Here is a 16,760-nt window from a genome sequence, read left to right on the forward strand (position 1 = left end):
TTTTCCATTACAGTGGGCAGACTCGGTTGCACGTGTGTCAGAGTGTTTATGTATGCTCCTGTGTACCCCATCTCTGCTTCAGTTGACTTGAGGCCATCTAATTTGTTTGGAAGTGCTTCTTGAGGGACCATGGTAACGTCCTGATATGTGTGGTGTGCAGCGTGGGGCAGCGGTGGGAATCGCAGCAGTGCTCCTCATAGTCCTGACATCACTACTCCAAACACATTTCAGAACCTGAATCATTACCCACTGTTTCCTCACTGAGGGTTTCATTCAGCTTCTGCAGCTACAGGCCCCACTGAAAGTACAACCTGCAAACATTCATAGCATTCTTTTACGTGAGGTCTAACCCTGGGTGAACGTTTAGATTAATCACGTCATTGGACATACTTATTTATGACATGTGATAAACACAACATATCACAACATAGATACCATGTCCTGCTCAGTACTGTCTCCCAAGGCAGTCTCTGCCTTTTGTGATCTTTGACTGAAAGCCCTAAGAATGTAGTAATGGAAGGACATTCGTCCTTTATACAAAATGGAAGAGATCTAAAGTAAGTGACTAAAGTAAATAGAAGTAATGAATGGTGTGGCTAACTGCACAAACACCAATTATTGTACCTTATAATGCTGGCAACAAGAATTCATTCCAGCATTGGACCCAAATATGAACATTGGGAATGCTGCAGCTGTGAGGTTCTTTAAAGGTTTTCACATTACCTCAGGTTCACGTTGAAGGATAAACAAGCCACACATAATTATTTTTCTTTATTTATTTTTTCTGAACACAAAATTGCCAGCATTACACAGATTTTTTACTTGACCGGCCTCCACCATGAACTCACGCAAGAATCCAAACAAAGATTGCTTGGCATCAAACGTGTAATGCTGCTAGTTTCCTGACCAAAATATGGCACAAATTTATTGCATTAATTTAGCCTAATCTGACATTAATCTGAACGTCCTCAAGGACAAATATATTGCGTCATCTGGTTCTGGTACAAGACTGTGCTGGATTTACTGGCAACAGAAAAAAACACAGTGTCTCTTAAACAAAGCACTCAATTGCACCTCTTGTGGAGAATTTTAATAAAAGTGAGTGAGTATGTGAGTGAGTGAGTGAGTGAGTGAGTGAATGAGTGAGTGAGTATGTGAGTGAGTGAGTGAATGAGTGAGTATGTGAGTGAGTGAGTGAGTGAATGAGTATGTGAGTGAGTGAGTGAATGAGTGAGTGAGTATGTGAGTGAGTGAGTAAATGAGTGAGTATGTGAGTGAGTGAGTGAATGAGTGAGTGAGTATGTGAGTGAGTGAGTAAATGAGTGAGTATGTGAGTGAATGAGTGAGTATGTGAGTGAGTGAGTGAGTGAGTGAGTGAATGAGTATGTGAGTGAGTGAGTGAGTGAGTATGTGAGTGAGTGAGTGAGTGAGTGAGTATGTGAGTGAGTATGTGAGTGAGTGAATGAGTGAGTATGTGAGTGAGTGAGTGAGTGAGTATGTGAGTGAGTGAGTGAGTGAGTGAGTGATTAAATAATTGTGTGTGTAATTTGAATCATTAAATCACACAATTTTAGAGTTCAGAGGTGTTGTAAATCATAGCTATGGACAAACTGAGATTTTGTGACACTTGTTCATTGTCTGTCTGTTCACAGTGGCAGAAAATTAGCTGCTACGAAGTCTCACATTATACCCTGCAAGTCCATGAATCAACCTATAAGATACATTATTCAAATACTGGCTAGGAGTTTAAATAAATAAACAAAAATTGCAGATTGTAAACCAGCTTGTGAATTTGTATTTGAATATGTTACAAATCTTTCCAAATATTGCTTTAGTAGTAAATTTTACTTATAGGTATCATTTTAAACAAATCAAAGTCTCACTGTCAGTAGCCAGCACACAACCAGTTTAGTCTGTATCCATATTCATCACCAACACCTTCCAAACAAAGGAACACTAAACTGAAGTGAAGTATCATGGGGGGCTTGGAAGCAAAACAAACAAACTCATTGCACAAAGCGTGTAAACTCAGACAGGAAAGGACACTATTTTGAAGCAAGAAAATAGTGAGCTCTCAGCAAAGTCTAGCGGTCATTGTCTCGCCTGAGATGCGACCTGCATAACATTAATTCTAATAAAGCTGGCAGACGTCTTGTAGGAGGGCAGAGTCTGGGCATTGAGAGGGAGAGAGGGAGGTAGAGAGAGAGAGAGAAGGTAAAGTAGGGAATAGTGAGAGACAGAGAAAGCAAAAGAAATAGAAAGCCATACAGAGAAATAGAGACAGACTGAGAGAAAGTAAAAGGGAGAATCAGGGAGAGATTTTAGCCTCCAGAGGCCTCTCAAAGCGCATTGATTCTTTCAGTGGAGATGCTGCCACTCTGCACGTACGCCCAAAGCCTCTCCAGCAGCCTGGCCTCGGAGTGAGAGAGGGGAAGAAAGAGAAAAAGAGAGCCAGAGCATAGGAAGGAGGGAGGGAGTGAGCAAACGAGGAAGGGGGGACAAAAAGGATGAAAGAGGGATGTTTGTTGGCACACAGAGGGGTGAAATTTCATGTTGCTTGCACTCTGAAATTTCCCAGATTTCTGATCAGAGAGGGGGCAGGGAATGCACATTGTGGATTTTATGAATACTATCATTCATGTATCTTTGACACTGGATCTCAAACTATATTCAAAAATGCCTTCCCTGCTCAGCATCGCCTGAACATTCACTGAGTTACAAACTTCCCACTCGGTCACAGGAGGTTTTATTTACTCTTAAACAAATAAATGCAGTGAACTTCCTCACAGTTCCACAGCCAATTTAATCAAGCCAGGAAAGCCTGGTAATGACAGCAGTGCTTCAATTTCACCCAGAGGCCAACTGACTTGGCCACGTTTGAAAACGTCAGGTCCAGACAGCTCTTCTCCAATGGAAACACTGCCAAGGTAACAGGAGAGACTTTGCATCACCACAAAAGCGATTTATCTTGTGCTCCACCCACATTCAGGCACAATATACTTCAGCATTTCAGCACTTACAGGTCACTGACAGGAAACTCAAAAGCCCCATGAAAGACATTGTATCCACTTTCACTATCTATTCATGCATTATTCTTGATTTTAAGAACTGCACCCAGATTTACGCCCTGGCCATGATCAAATTTGTGATGCAGTAAAGTTCTATTCTACGGTTCTAATTCTATTTTAATGCTCAACCATCACTGACACTGAGCTATATAATGGAACTGGTTCACTTTTTCACTGAAGGAGCACATGAAAGTGTTGTGCTATATATTAGCAGTCTTACACCACCTGTGTCCTGCACATGGCTCTTCATCACCAAAACAGCAGCTGCCTCCCTTCGGTTACACCTCCGGAAGAACAAACCTCCCTTACACACATAACTTCTCCTTAAGTCCCTAAATCAGCACTGACCCCAGTGACCCTCAGTTCTTCAACTGCAAATGTCAGAGGTGCACTTTCCATCGACCAAAATGTCGATCTGATTCAATCTCAGTAATCACCCACAATCAGCTCGGTGGCCTGTTGTAGAGCTCTGTGTTGTATCTGCATATCAAGGCCCATTGAGAAGATGGCCAAACACATTAAATGCTATTTTTCAGGACCTCTTTTGCCCAGGAATGTGACAGCTGAAGTGTTCGTCAGAGTACAGCAAGACAACGAGAGCTGTGTATGACATTTAACACACAAACACGCACAGAGAGAGAGAGAGACAGAGAGACAGACAGACAAACACAGTCTGCACCACTGATTAAACAATTAGAAAACATTAAAATGTCACTGCACGCCTGGATTCAGTAAAGAAATCTAATGTTTGAGCATATAGTTGTCAACAGCACTGTGGTGTTGGGAAACATTCCCAGCCTCTTTATGTGTGTCACACCTGCTTTCCAGTGGTCTAGTAAACAGATCAAATCATATGTCAACTGAAAGCAAAACAGCACAAGGGCGTAGCTCTTGACATGGGGGGGGGGGGGGGGGGTCTATGAATCTATCTTCCATTAACGTTATTATGGTGGCGTAGCAGGTAGTGTCACAGTCACACAGCTCCGTGTGGTTGTGGGTTTGATTCCTGCTCTGGGTGACTGTCTGTGAGGAGTTGGTGTGTTCTCTCTGTGTCTGCATGGGTTTCCTCCGGGTGCTCCGGTTTCCTTCCACAGTCCAAAAACACACATTGGTATGTGGATTGGCGACTCAAACGTGTCCGTAGGTGTGAGTGAAACAAAGGAACACTAAGCTGAAGTGAAGTATCATGGGGGGCTTGGAAGGAAAACAAACAAACTCATTGCACAAAGCGTGTAAACTCAGACAGGAAAGGACACTATATCGAATCAAGAAAATAGTGAGTGAATGTGTGTGTGAGTGTGTGTGTTGCCCTGTGAAGGACTGGCGCCCCCTCCAGGCTGTATTCCCGCCTTGCGCCCAATGATTCCAGGTAGGCTCTGGACCCACCACAACCCTGTACTGGATAAGCGCTTACAGATAATGAATGAATGAATTATGATAGACTCATTTCATTAGCGAACTTGACTTTAAGTGACTTACAAGTTTCTTTGAAAAATAGTTACTTATGTCCACCTTCTTTTTTGCTGCCATCCTCTCTCGCTTTTGCACCCGAGTCTTGCATGGTACGTCTCTCATATGACTGGAAAGTTTTCCTCCCAATTTTGGCGCTGCTAGCAACCAAACTAAGCTACAGAGTCTCACGTGACAGCAGCGAAATAATTCGCTGATAATTAACTCATAATTTTCTTCAACGTCGTCTGAAATTCAAGGCTCACCAAAATCAGAAGATATAAGTTAAAAGGTCATCAAACTATAGTTCAATGCACTTTAGCACCAGCCCTCCCAAGTTATTTACTACAAAAGACAACGGTGAATGGGAGCTGACCTTAGGAACTCAAAGATTTTTTTCAGAATAAACCTCCAAAGTTTGTTAAGGTGAAAAGGACACATTAACATTTCTTCTTCCAGGACACAACAACACAATGCACTATCTACTTCAAGACAAGGGTCAGTTACAACTATAATAAAGAGACAATATAATCAAACATTCAATAATTGTATGCTGCCCTGTGAAGGACTGGCGCCCCCTCCCGGGTGTATTCCCGCCAATGATTCCAGGTAGGCTCTGGACCCACCGTGACCCTGAACTGGATAAGCGCTTACAGATAATAAATGAATGAATGAATAATTGTATGCATTCCATTGACAAGCCCTATAGGCTTTCTACTGTAAGCCTACTTTAATCTCCTTTTATCAAACATCTCGTTTTGTTTCATTTTTGTTTTTGGATTATGTCACATCAACTCAACCAACAATAAGCCTCCATCTTAGTGTTTTGGAGCAGAGTCAGGCCATGTTTTCTCAGCCAATTTGGGTGTTTCCCTAAAGTTCGACAGAAAACCCAGCTTGCAAAATTTGCAGGATGTCAGTATTGAGGCTTATTGTCTTTAAAATAAAAAACCCAACCCGGCTGCTGCTTTCGTATAGAACCTTCCTTTGGAGTCTTTACTTCCGATTAGAATGTGTTAACTCTTCATGCACTGCAGGACTCTTTACTACCACACAGCTTACAACTCTACAGATAAACTGCAGTTCTATTCCTTTTTGGTGTGTACAAATCAAGGCGTTTTACATACTGTGAAACTCCAGGAACATCTGGAGAGGAAAAGTGATTTCAGACCACTCATAAATCCACTGGAACCACACAGAGGTGCAGGAAGTCTTAGCTCATTCCTGAAACTGTAAGCTGGATCAAACCTCACTTCTACTTCCAGCTCAAACCTACAGCGATTAAGAAAGAAATGAACATCAAAGAATTCTGAGAATTAAGGACTAAGCCTAATTCAGTTCATGTGTTAAATGTTCATATTTTATTCATTCATTCGCTGTAGCCTCCAAAACCTGTGCAGGGTCGCAGTGTGCTTAAGGCAGGAACACACCCTGGACATGGTGCCAGTCCATCACAGGGCACCACACTCACTCATAAGTGCTGCCCCAGTTCATATTTAAGATTTATAAAAAATATACACCTGATTTACCAAACATTTGATGGTAGTTCACTATATATTGATAATTTCCTTCTTTACACCTAAAAGGTAAATAAGTTAATAACAGATAAATGGATCATGTAAATGTTTCATTCCGCTGTGGTTTCTCACTGAATGTTCTCTAGAAGATAATGTGGATGGGAGTTTATCACGGATTCATTTATGCTCTTTAGAGTTAGTAATCGAGTCACGATTTATGAGAGGATCACATGATGGTGGAAAATATTAGCCTGATTTTCCATGTAAGCATTAATCCTTTGGTTTAAAAAAAACATTTTGATTTAAGAAAAGCATTGACATTTTTATGGTTTGCATTAAAAACCTGCAGAGCAATGGATAATTATTCAAAGCAGGAATGAACAAACTTCTTTTGTTTTGTGTGTGTGTGTGTGTGTTGCTGTTTAATTATCCATCCATCCCATATCTGTAAGCGCTTATCCAATTCAGGGTCGCGGTGGGTCCAGAGCCTACCTGGAATCATTGGGCACAAGGCGGTAATACACCCTGGAGGGGGCGCCAGTCCTTCACAGGGCAACACACACACACACACACACTCACACTCACACACTCACACCTACGGACACTTTTTGAGTCACCATTCCACCTACCAACGTGTTTTTGGACTGTGGGAGGAAACCGGAGCACCCGGAGGAAACCCACGCGGACACAGGGAGAACACGCTGTTTAATTACTTTGTAGTAGCTTGGTTTCCTTAATTAGAAAAATCAAAAAAACAGAAATGAGTCCTTCTTTGTTTTTCTCCAGATTAGAATTAGAATAGAACATTAAATGTTGAACATAGTTATTTTTCTTTAAACCTACTAAGCTTTAATATGTTCTGCTTTTTTTTAAATCATTTAACATAAAGCTGGAGAGGGTGATTCCATAAGCCATTTTTTTTTTTTTTAAATCCAACCAAATAAGTCCCACTCCCTATAATCAGCACTTCTTCCAAAGCCACTCCTCTAAAACACAGGAACACCACAGCTTTATAAGTCACACAGAGAGAGGAGCACAGCACCTCACCTTACACAATCACCCACCTAGGTCATGTCTCATTCACACGTGTTTAAAAAAAACTGTCTTCATCCATCCGCTTTTTGCTGGAAGCCTTCTCCCTCCATCCTTCTTTTCTTCATTAAACACTTCAGATGGCTACACCCCTGCCTGCCATTCCTTCAGTGGCACCTACGGAGTCACATTTTTGTGATCAGAGTGGATCTAATAATGTAGTAGGGACATCTGATCATTTTAGAATGAAATGATTGGACAGTCCTGTGGCTTAAATAGAAAATGAATCTTTTTTATTTACCTCATGAGAGCATTTACTTCACAGATTGCTATTGAGATGTTGAGTATTACAGGAAATACAACAAAAACAGTTTAGAAAACAAAACACCTCCTCTAACTTTAAGATAAGCATCTCAATTAATCTATCAAGTCCCAACTAGTCAAACACTGCTAACCCACAGAAAGCAATACAAAGCTAATAACATTGCATCACACAATGTGTGTATGTGTAATTTCAAGATAGATCTGGTTCAGTATTCAACTGTATCCTTTTTTTCCACCTCTTAAATCCAGCACATTCATTCAGCACATACTTAAACCGGGTTCAAGTAGCAGCATGTAACTTCACATAAAAACAAGCAAGGTATGAGAGTTCCTCTGCTCATGACTTTATGCTGATATCATAGATGTTGTCTCACATGCTGTAAAATATTTCCAGAATTCAAGTACTGGACATAAAATCACCAAGTGAGATAACATAACTTCCAATGTAAATAACCAAACAGTGCAATACTAGATAATGATTCTTTATGTACTAACTTTATCTCACAGATAACGCTGAATGTGCATTTCTAAGTCAGGTCTTTAACTGTTATCTGATAAAATGGGCCATTAAAGAAATTTGCCCCTTTGAAAGGTGTTATTGTAATTTAAGCACTTTGATCTCTGTACAGCACAAATAACAGTAGTAGTAATTAGGTTATCAGGTAACAACTAGATGATAATAATAACAGTAATAACTGTTGTGGTAGTGGTAGCATAGAGCAAAGACTATAAGCCTGTTGTATGGAGGAGGTTTATTTTCATTTTCAGTTCAAATTTCAAAACCTGTTTTAGCAAATCATACTCATTGACATTTACACTTATGATGCTCACCTTAGTACTCATTGTCCAGTCACAGCATTACTGTAACATAGCGTTCAGAACATAATGCCTTAGCATTAGCATGAGTGGGTTTCCTCCGGGTGCTTTGGTTTCCTCCCACAGTTCAAAAGTAGGTGGATTGGCGACTCAAAAGTGTCCATAGGTGTGAGTGTGTGAGTGAATGTGTGAGTGTGTGTGTTGCCCTGTGAAGGACTGGCGCCCCCTCCAGGGTGTATTCCCGACTTGCGCCCAATGATTCCAGGTAGGCTCTGGACCCACCGCGACCCTGAACTGGATAAGGGTTACAGATAATGAATGGATGAATGAATAAATAAAAAGTCTAAATGTATAAAAGTGCAATATTAAGTCACAGGTAGAAGAAGGAAACTATAGGGAGCATTACTGTAGCATTGCTTGCTAGCTAGCTCAGATAGCTTACATAATTCCATTTATATTTGTGTCATATTTCAAATGTGTAAAAAACTATACTGCTTTTATTATTTTATTTTTTAAATTTTCCATCTACAAAGATCACTACATGCTGAGATTTTTAACTTTCTGTTAAAAAAGCCCTGTAAGCTTTAATGTCTGTTGTGTACTTTAACTCGTATTATTTATGATTCTATACAATTAAGCCGCCTATAGCGATGATGGAGTTCTTGCATGTCAGGAGCATACTGGATCCAAATCTGTAATGTATTTTAGGGGATAAATCCTGTATCTTTAACAGTAAAAACCTCTGGAGTCTAATTGTCATCTGCCAGTGTTGATGTTCTATAGACATGCCCTGTTTAATGAATTTACCTAAACTATTCGGTTAAATGAGAAAACATATTTTAGTATTTAGTATGATGTCATATTGCATGATACAAATAGACTGCTAACCCGAACCTTAACTTTAACCCTCAATCTAAAGCACTTTCCTCTTTTCCCCTGTCTCTGAGACTGAATAGCTAACACAGGGCAATGAAAATATATATGTTCCATATGTTCAGATGATGAGAATCAGCAGCCAGAGCGGTCACATGATTTGAATCACATGGAACTCCAGGGCTGGCGTTTGTCTTCAGTTCCCACCAGTCTTTGTTCACCACAATAGTGTGCAAGAATACTGCATATTGCAGGGCTTCTAAACAATGAAATGATACAAAAAAGCACACAAGACTATCACAGCGGCACTGACTAAACATTTTACAAGCCTTACAAGGCAACTGTGGCAGCTTAAACAAAATTACATCTAGCTTTGTTAACGTTATTGGCTCCACCACTCTATCTGAGAAAAGTGAATGTCAACATCAGCTGAAAAAAGCACATGGCTGAATGGCAGTCCATATTGCTCTGCAAACTTTGTGAGATCCCTTACACTGGGTACAGAGCAGATATTTGGGTGCTGGTCATCTCGGTGCTGCAGTGACATTAATGGTGGTTAGTTTGTGTTAGTACGTGTTGTGCAGGTATGAGTGGATCAGACACAGCAGTGCTGCTGGAGTTTTTCACCTCAGTAGCACTTGGCAGAGAATAGAACACCATCCGAAAATATATAAAAAAAAGAAATATAGACAGTGATGTGACTACTGATGGACTGTGAATCAACTGAGTTTACACTTCTAAGGTTGACCCGCAGTGTAAGGTGTGGGAGTGGGCAATGTTTATAAACTCCGGCAGCGCTGCTGTGCCAGGTCTGGGGCTGGAAGCGGAAGACTGCGGTGAGTGGGAGGGGACTCGGAGAAAAATGGCGGCGCTGTGTGTGTTGAAGTGTGTGAGGTCGACTCTCAGCGCCTTTAAAAACAGCGGCTCTGCCCTTAAGTTATTCTCCTCACCGCAACTCCCTCTGCTCGGCTCTGCTCATAGTCGAGGGATTCGACAAGGTGAGCCTTGAACCCGACGTGTATTAAGAGCTTTTAATGTCACTAGTTCATGTGAAGCGCGGAACTGCCTCTGTTTACTGTGTTGAGCTGTAACACATTGTACTAAAGCTGAGGCTTCGCCATTTCTGTCAGTTATGGTAAACCCACAGTGTTGGTGTGTGTTTCATTGTACTTTTAAAAGCTCTGTACTAATCTGAGCGCCGGAAAATTAAGACTTGGGCTGCGTCTCAAACGGCTCTTTGCTCCCTACGTAGTGTACAGACTAGGTCGTGAAACTGGCCTCTTCACCTGCAGGGTGCCTTAAATGTTTGATAAGCCCTGCAGATGATTCATGAATTTTACTGTTTTTCCTAGTACTCATAACATGAATTTCTGACGTAAACTCTCTCTCTCTCTACGATCTGCTTAGTGCACTACATTGGGAGAAACGTTAGAGTCATTTGAGATTAAGCCCTAGAAAACAAGGTGAAGGACATTGTAGCGTTAATGTAATGCTACTGTAACCAGACTTTATTTCCGCGCTGTCAGTACTAGTTGTGTTCGATACCACCGATTTCCTTTCCGATTAGGCTGGTATCGGCAAAACCAATCCGATACCGATACTATGTGCAAGTACACCTAATGTCCAAGAGAGCGAGCATATATCTGTCCACGGGTATAAAAAGGTTTGCACACCACTGACCGTAGACCGCTGCTGGTCCACCACTGGACCACTCAGATTACTGTCCTCTGTACAGGATATAACTCATTATTAATCTCCTCGAACAGATTTTAAATTCACAGAGACTTTTATTCTGGAAAACAAACTAATACAAATATTACCAACAACAATGAGAGATATAATAATTCCTGATGTAAAATGTTGTGCTGGATTAAAATTATTTACTAATCTGATTTGTACAGAATTTTGAAAGAACCTAATGCATGAAAAATTAGTAAATTGTGAATGGAAAAGTGCAAAAATGTGGCATTTTGTCTAAAATTCTGTTTAATCACGGGTAGTCCGCCTAGAACACGCAGTGCAAAACGCCAGCGGATCTCCAAAATCATAGCTTCATAACAAATTCAAGACCTCAGACTGATTTTATTTATTTTAAAATCTGAAGTATAATGAGGTAGCGGCCTCATTTGCAAAATAGCTGAGCTATAATTTAATGACAGCTAGTCTATGTAATTCACTTTAAAGGCTCATCACCACTTAATGGACCTCCATGAATATTTCACATTATTTTAGTTACTGACAGATATAAGTATGAATGAACATGAAAATAGCAGCTTAATTTGCTTTAAAACTGACAATTTTATTAAATTGACGGAAAAACCCGAGCTCGCTACGGAAATTCTTGAACGCAACCATGACGTCACTGGTGGACAACAGCAGAACAACGCCGCGGTAAAACACCGTTATGACTGACTGTTATGACAGTATCTAGCTAAATAACCAACATTATTCATGACAGTAGCCTAGCAATAAGCTAAACTCAAATGTAGAGGTACCGTTATTCTTGTAAATGTGATCGAAGTCGAACTCGAATTCATCCGACACTATAAACCTCCGTAATGCAGCTACGTAGCCGAGTATAATCTGAGCCACCGAGTTTAGCGAGTCAAGCTAACGTTAACTAACACCAACTAAAACAGGCGAAGTGTATGAGAGGCCGTCTAGGGCAAATACACTGAAACACTTGCGCACACTACATTGAAACACTTGCGCACACTACATTGAAACACTTGCGCATGACACATTGAAACACTTGCGCACACTACACTGAAACACTTGCACACTTGTCGATCAATTCCAAAAATGGAAGCGATTCTTTGCCAATTAAATCCCAGATTTAGGCAGTGGATAATCTGGTCTGCTGTTAAATCATACCGTGGGCGACCGGACGTGCCACTGGAAGTTGTTGGAGGAATTATGAGAATATTGTTGCCTTGATGTCTTTGGCCCGGATATTGTTGTAAAATGAGAATTAGACACTGATATAAAGACTCCAAAAGAGTTGTGCATTCTCTCACCACATGCCCTTCTCTGCGCCCAACTACACGTATGATGGACTGAATGGTTCTTGTGTGGTGCTCCAGTTCAGTGTAGTGTCTGTGTAGCGGGTCATCTTGTATGGATTCCACACAACGCAGGACATCACGCAAAAAATTACAGATATCCTCACTGTTACCAGAAATACGCAATGGCTGATCAAATATGAAAAGACTAATAAAAAATAATAAGAACAAATGTTTGTTCATCTCTGAAAAGACACAGAGCACAGGAATTAGTCATAAAAGATTGTACCCTGTGCTACACAGCTGAGTGCATCTTCTCTCTCTCTCACACACACACGTCATGTTTAATATATATACGAGTGTATGTGAAGTGTAGTGCAAATGTTTCAGTGTGTACTGTGCACATGTTTCAGTGTAGTGTGCGCAAGTGTTTCAGTGTAGTGCGCGCAAGTGTTTCAGTGTAGTGCGCGCAAGTGTTTCAGTGTAGTGCGCGCAAGTGTTTCAGTGTAGTGCGCGCAAGTGTTTCAGTGTAGTGCGCGCAAGTGTTTCAGTGTAGTGCGCGCAAGTGTTTCAGTGTAGTGCGCGCAAGTGTTTCAGTGTAGTGCGCGCAAGTGTTTCAGTGTAGTGCGCGCAAGTGTTTCAGTGTAGTGCGCGCAAGTGTTTCAATGTAGTGCGCTCAAGTGTTTCAGTGTAGTGCGCACAAGTGTTTCATTGTAGTGCGCGCAAGTGTTTCAATGTAGTGCGTGCAAGTGTTTCAATGTAGTGCGTGCAAGTGTTTCAGTGTAGTGCGCAAGTGTTTCAATGTAGTGCGCAAGTGTTTCAATGTAGTGCGCAAGTGTTTCAATGTAGTGCGCAAGTGTTTCAATGTAGTGCGCAAGTGTTTCGGTGTGTTGTGCAAGTGTTTCAGTGTAGTGCGCAAGTGTTTCAGTGTATTTGCCCTAGACGGCCTCCCATAGAAGTGAGTGTCCTTACCCTGTTTACCTCCATGTTACAGAGGCTCTTGAACACCTTTCATTGGTGTCCTTACATGCCCATATTGTTGGAAAAGCGCCAGGGAAATGAGCACTACAGATCTCAGTGATACATTACTCCAAGCTGAACTCATGCAGCTATTTCTTGAAGCATATATTTATTTTGTTACTTATTTCATAACCATATTTATTCATTTGAACAACTCCAACAGCAATAGTGCTTAGCGACTCTTAAAGCTCCACATTTCCCCCCTCTGTACCTGGATCGTGCCTGGCTGTAGCACCGTAGGACTCTGCCAGAGACTGAACAGCAACAGAGCTGAAATAGCTCCACACATGACCCCATTAACACTCTGCCATTGTGTTTGTCTACAGACTTAGTGACTGAGTGCCGCTGCACTTACGCATTACACACTTACCTAGGCGGAAGAAAAAAGTAGTTCCCACCAACCTTTTATCATTTAGACAAGATCTCAATGGTTGAGTTAGTTTCCACTGTGTTCCTGTTAACAATACTGTTATAACTGTCTGTTATAAAACGAAGGCCAGATAATGCCCTGTGTGCTCTGCTCTTAGGCCAAGCTTGGTATAAGATTTTCATACAGAACTAAACATTAAACTTACTATGAAATAATTGCCTTTCAGTGGTGGAGAAGCAGGAGGGTAAAACCACAGTGGTAAGTCTTCCCACATACGTAACCCCAAGAACACATTTGACAGACATTTTTTCAGCTGTGTTAGATTTCTCATGAACTTTTTGTGACACTTATAGATAGAGGGTTTGACAGTGGAAACACAAGAAAGCCCACAGCCACCTAATCCAACAGCAAAGTGCCCTATTTATCGATGGAACCTACAGAACAAGTACACGTACACGGTAAGTGTTGTCACATAACAGGAATTACAGTTCAGAAGGAACACAATGCCACTGCTCTGACCATAAATTCTGGACGTTTCACACATGACCTACATCTCGTTCACAAACCTGCATATTTTTAGGTGATTTTCCACCAAACATTAAGGCATCGTTATAAATCCTAGCTTTAATTTGGTATCTTTCTTTTTTATTAGGGTTAATCACAACTGGAAATGTCTGGCTTACTTAGATTTCAAAACAAACGTGGCACTTTCAAACCATTAGTAGACGTTTTGTTAGGAACAGTGCAACTGATGTGGCTATAGCACTATTTGTATTAAGAACGAGGAGTACTCCAAGTTGTTTCTTTTGGCAACAAGATTCCAGCTATTAAAATTCATACCTGGGAAGTACACATGTAGCATCTTGTTCTGTGTAGGAAATATGACTCTGGAATGCATGTCCCAAAGTGAAAGAAAACAGACTGACTGCTTGAATGAAGTAAATAATAATACATCCTTAATTTCAGAATATATAATACATAATTCTTGAGACAACCCCCATATTGTAAAGTGGAAACCTCAACAAGTCTCAGCATCATTTGATATACACTTCTGCTTTGTCGTTTATGACATTTTCCCTACCTCCCACCTTTAAACCCCTCTCAGGACGTGTTGTTGCTCAGTCAGTTCATTCGCTCAGACGGAGGGATGCTGCCGAGGCGTGTCACAGGCCTCTGTGCTGAGGAACACCGCAAGATTGCCATTTGTGTTCAGATGGCCCATCGAGCAGGTCTGTTTGATCTTTGACATTCTGTAAATATTTCATGGCTACATGGAGGCAGTATACCTTTTTCTAGCAGTGGACAATGTACAAATCTATTATACTTTAGAATAAAAGAGAAAACACATCAAATGCACTGTTATTGACATTTTATGTATGTGCTCTTGTGTAGAAGTAGCACTGCCACAAGTAATCCATGGAAAAAGATGAGCTAAAGTCTCTGTCTATATGATCATAAAGTGTCTTATGTAAGTGTTAAATAAGCAGACAGGCTGGACTGGTAGCTGAAACTATGCAGCAACAATGCCAGTGATAACCTGCCAATTATGAATACAATTACTTCATTCATTGTTATTTTTGTACACCCTGTCTAATAACGAATGGAATACTTTTACATTTACTCAGTATTTTATCAGAATATTTATATTTAAGTTAAGCACAAGTGTTCTCCGGTATCGACCCAATGAGTATGGGTTCCCCCTTATGAGTCTTGGTTCCTTCCAAGGCTTCTTCCTTGTGCACTGATGGAGCTTTTACTTGCCAGTGTAGTCATTGGCTTGCTCATAGGAGGCTTGGACCTGGATCTCTGTAAAGCTGCTTTGTGATGACTCTCTGTTGTGAAAAGCACTATATAAATAAAATTTGATTGATTGATTGAAAAGCTTTGAACTTTTTGCTAGTTTTAAAATATATTGGTGGAACATGATGTACGAATCTGAAGGCAGGGAAATGGTTAAATTGATTTAAAGAAAATGCTCAGTAAAGTCAGAATACTAACTTGATGCTCTTACTTTGTAAATAATACCTTTTCATTTTCCTCCAACTTGTATATTGATCATATTAATACAAATTCACACAAAGCCAATTTTTTTTTTGTTATAAATTATTTAAAGAATTTTAGTTGAAACAATTGTGTGGTCCTCTTGCTGTACTGAGTCTTTTGTATGAAGTGAATTAACTGAGATATTGAGGAGCAGCCACTCACTCTCTTCTTATTTTATTGCTCCAGGCCTTCTTCCAGACCACAGACCACGCCTCCCCGAAGGCCACGTCCCAAAACCCAAACCCAATCCACCACTCAACAGGTATGTCTCATGTCTCAAGTGAATCAGTTCAAGGGGAAAAATGCTTGTACACACTTTTCTGATTCATTTCCTAATTCACAAAATTATAGTTTACAATGAGTTGATAAACCGTGAGTAAGAGGATGGTCTTTCATAATGAAGAACATATTTTAAATGAATATAAAATGGAATTTCTAGATTTCAGTACTATATTTGGTATATTTCCAATGCCACTACAGAAACTTCAAGGTCTTTTGGTGTAGAAGTACTATTTTACCCCTCAAACTCATTTAGTGACTGTCACAACTTGTATTATTTTTTTCAGGTACCTGACGCGTTACTCTGTGAAATCAGTGAAGCCCATATACAGGACAGGACTGAAATGGTGTAAGATTCGCATGCCTGTAGGACACCCTGCACTAAAGAACAACATCAGATACAGCCCCAAGCCAATCTACACAAAGCACTGATGATTGCCCACACAGTGAAGGGCCACAATGAACTTGGTGCAGCAGGGACTTGCAGGATCTTAACATTCGAAGTTTATAGCCTTCTTCTCTAGGGAATCTGACCGCTCGTCTGGTAAACGCTTTACTATTTGTCAACATCAGGAGAGCAGTGGAATGTGTTGAAACCCAGAGGTTGAAATAAGACTGCTTTAATTCCCTGGATGTGAACTCAGCTTGCACCACTCAGTTTTTGATATCAGTCCTCCCGATCTTCCGGGTTACTGTTACACGTCAGTGTTGGTACGGGTTGATATTCTTCTGTTCCCAGAACAAAAAGCAGATGTTCCTGATAATAAACTGTCTCCATTATACCTCACTGAATCAACTGCATTGTGTGTGTCTGTGTGTGTGTATGAGATCATACTCTACTTACTAAAGGAACAATATAGTGATGATTCAACTGCTTTGAACATTACAGAATGTTTGCTTTTAACGGTTTCAAGTTAATTTACACGAAAGATCACAAAAATAAAGCGCTGTCTCTGGAGGACCTGTT

General features: G+C 40.6%; 2 protein-coding genes across 3 annotated transcripts in view; one reads left to right on the forward strand and one right to left on the reverse strand.

Annotated features, from left to right (window-relative positions):
• rsph9 (radial spoke head component 9) overlaps window positions 1-16,760 on the reverse strand; it is a 40,765-nt gene that overhangs the window by 15,949 nt on the left and 8,056 nt on the right. The window contains exon 6 of one of the 2 annotated variants that reach the window (XM_066668215.1): window positions 7,206-7,243. The exons of the other annotated variant lie outside the window; for it this stretch is intronic. Coding sequence (XP_066524312.1) covers window positions 7,234-7,243 — 10 coding nt within the window. The 3' untranslated portion in view covers window positions 7,206-7,233. Of the gene's footprint in view, window positions 1-7,205; window positions 7,244-16,760 lie in introns of those variants that run through there. 2 annotated transcript variants of the gene reach the window in all.
• On the forward strand, window positions 9,903-16,729 carry mrps18a (mitochondrial ribosomal protein S18A). Its single transcript, XM_066668217.1, has 6 exons — window positions 9,903-10,077; window positions 13,698-13,729; window positions 13,825-13,929; window positions 14,577-14,700; window positions 15,701-15,776; window positions 16,081-16,729. The coding sequence occupies exons 1-6, from the start codon at window positions 9,942-9,944 to the stop codon at window positions 16,223-16,225; spliced, it is 618 nt and encodes a 205-aa protein (XP_066524314.1). The 5' UTR covers window positions 9,903-9,941; the 3' UTR covers window positions 16,226-16,729.

This window comes from Hoplias malabaricus, chromosome 4, assembly GCF_029633855.1.
Source record: "Hoplias malabaricus isolate fHopMal1 chromosome 4, fHopMal1.hap1, whole genome shotgun sequence".
NCBI classification, from domain to species: domain Eukaryota; kingdom Metazoa; phylum Chordata; class Actinopteri; order Characiformes; family Erythrinidae; genus Hoplias; species Hoplias malabaricus.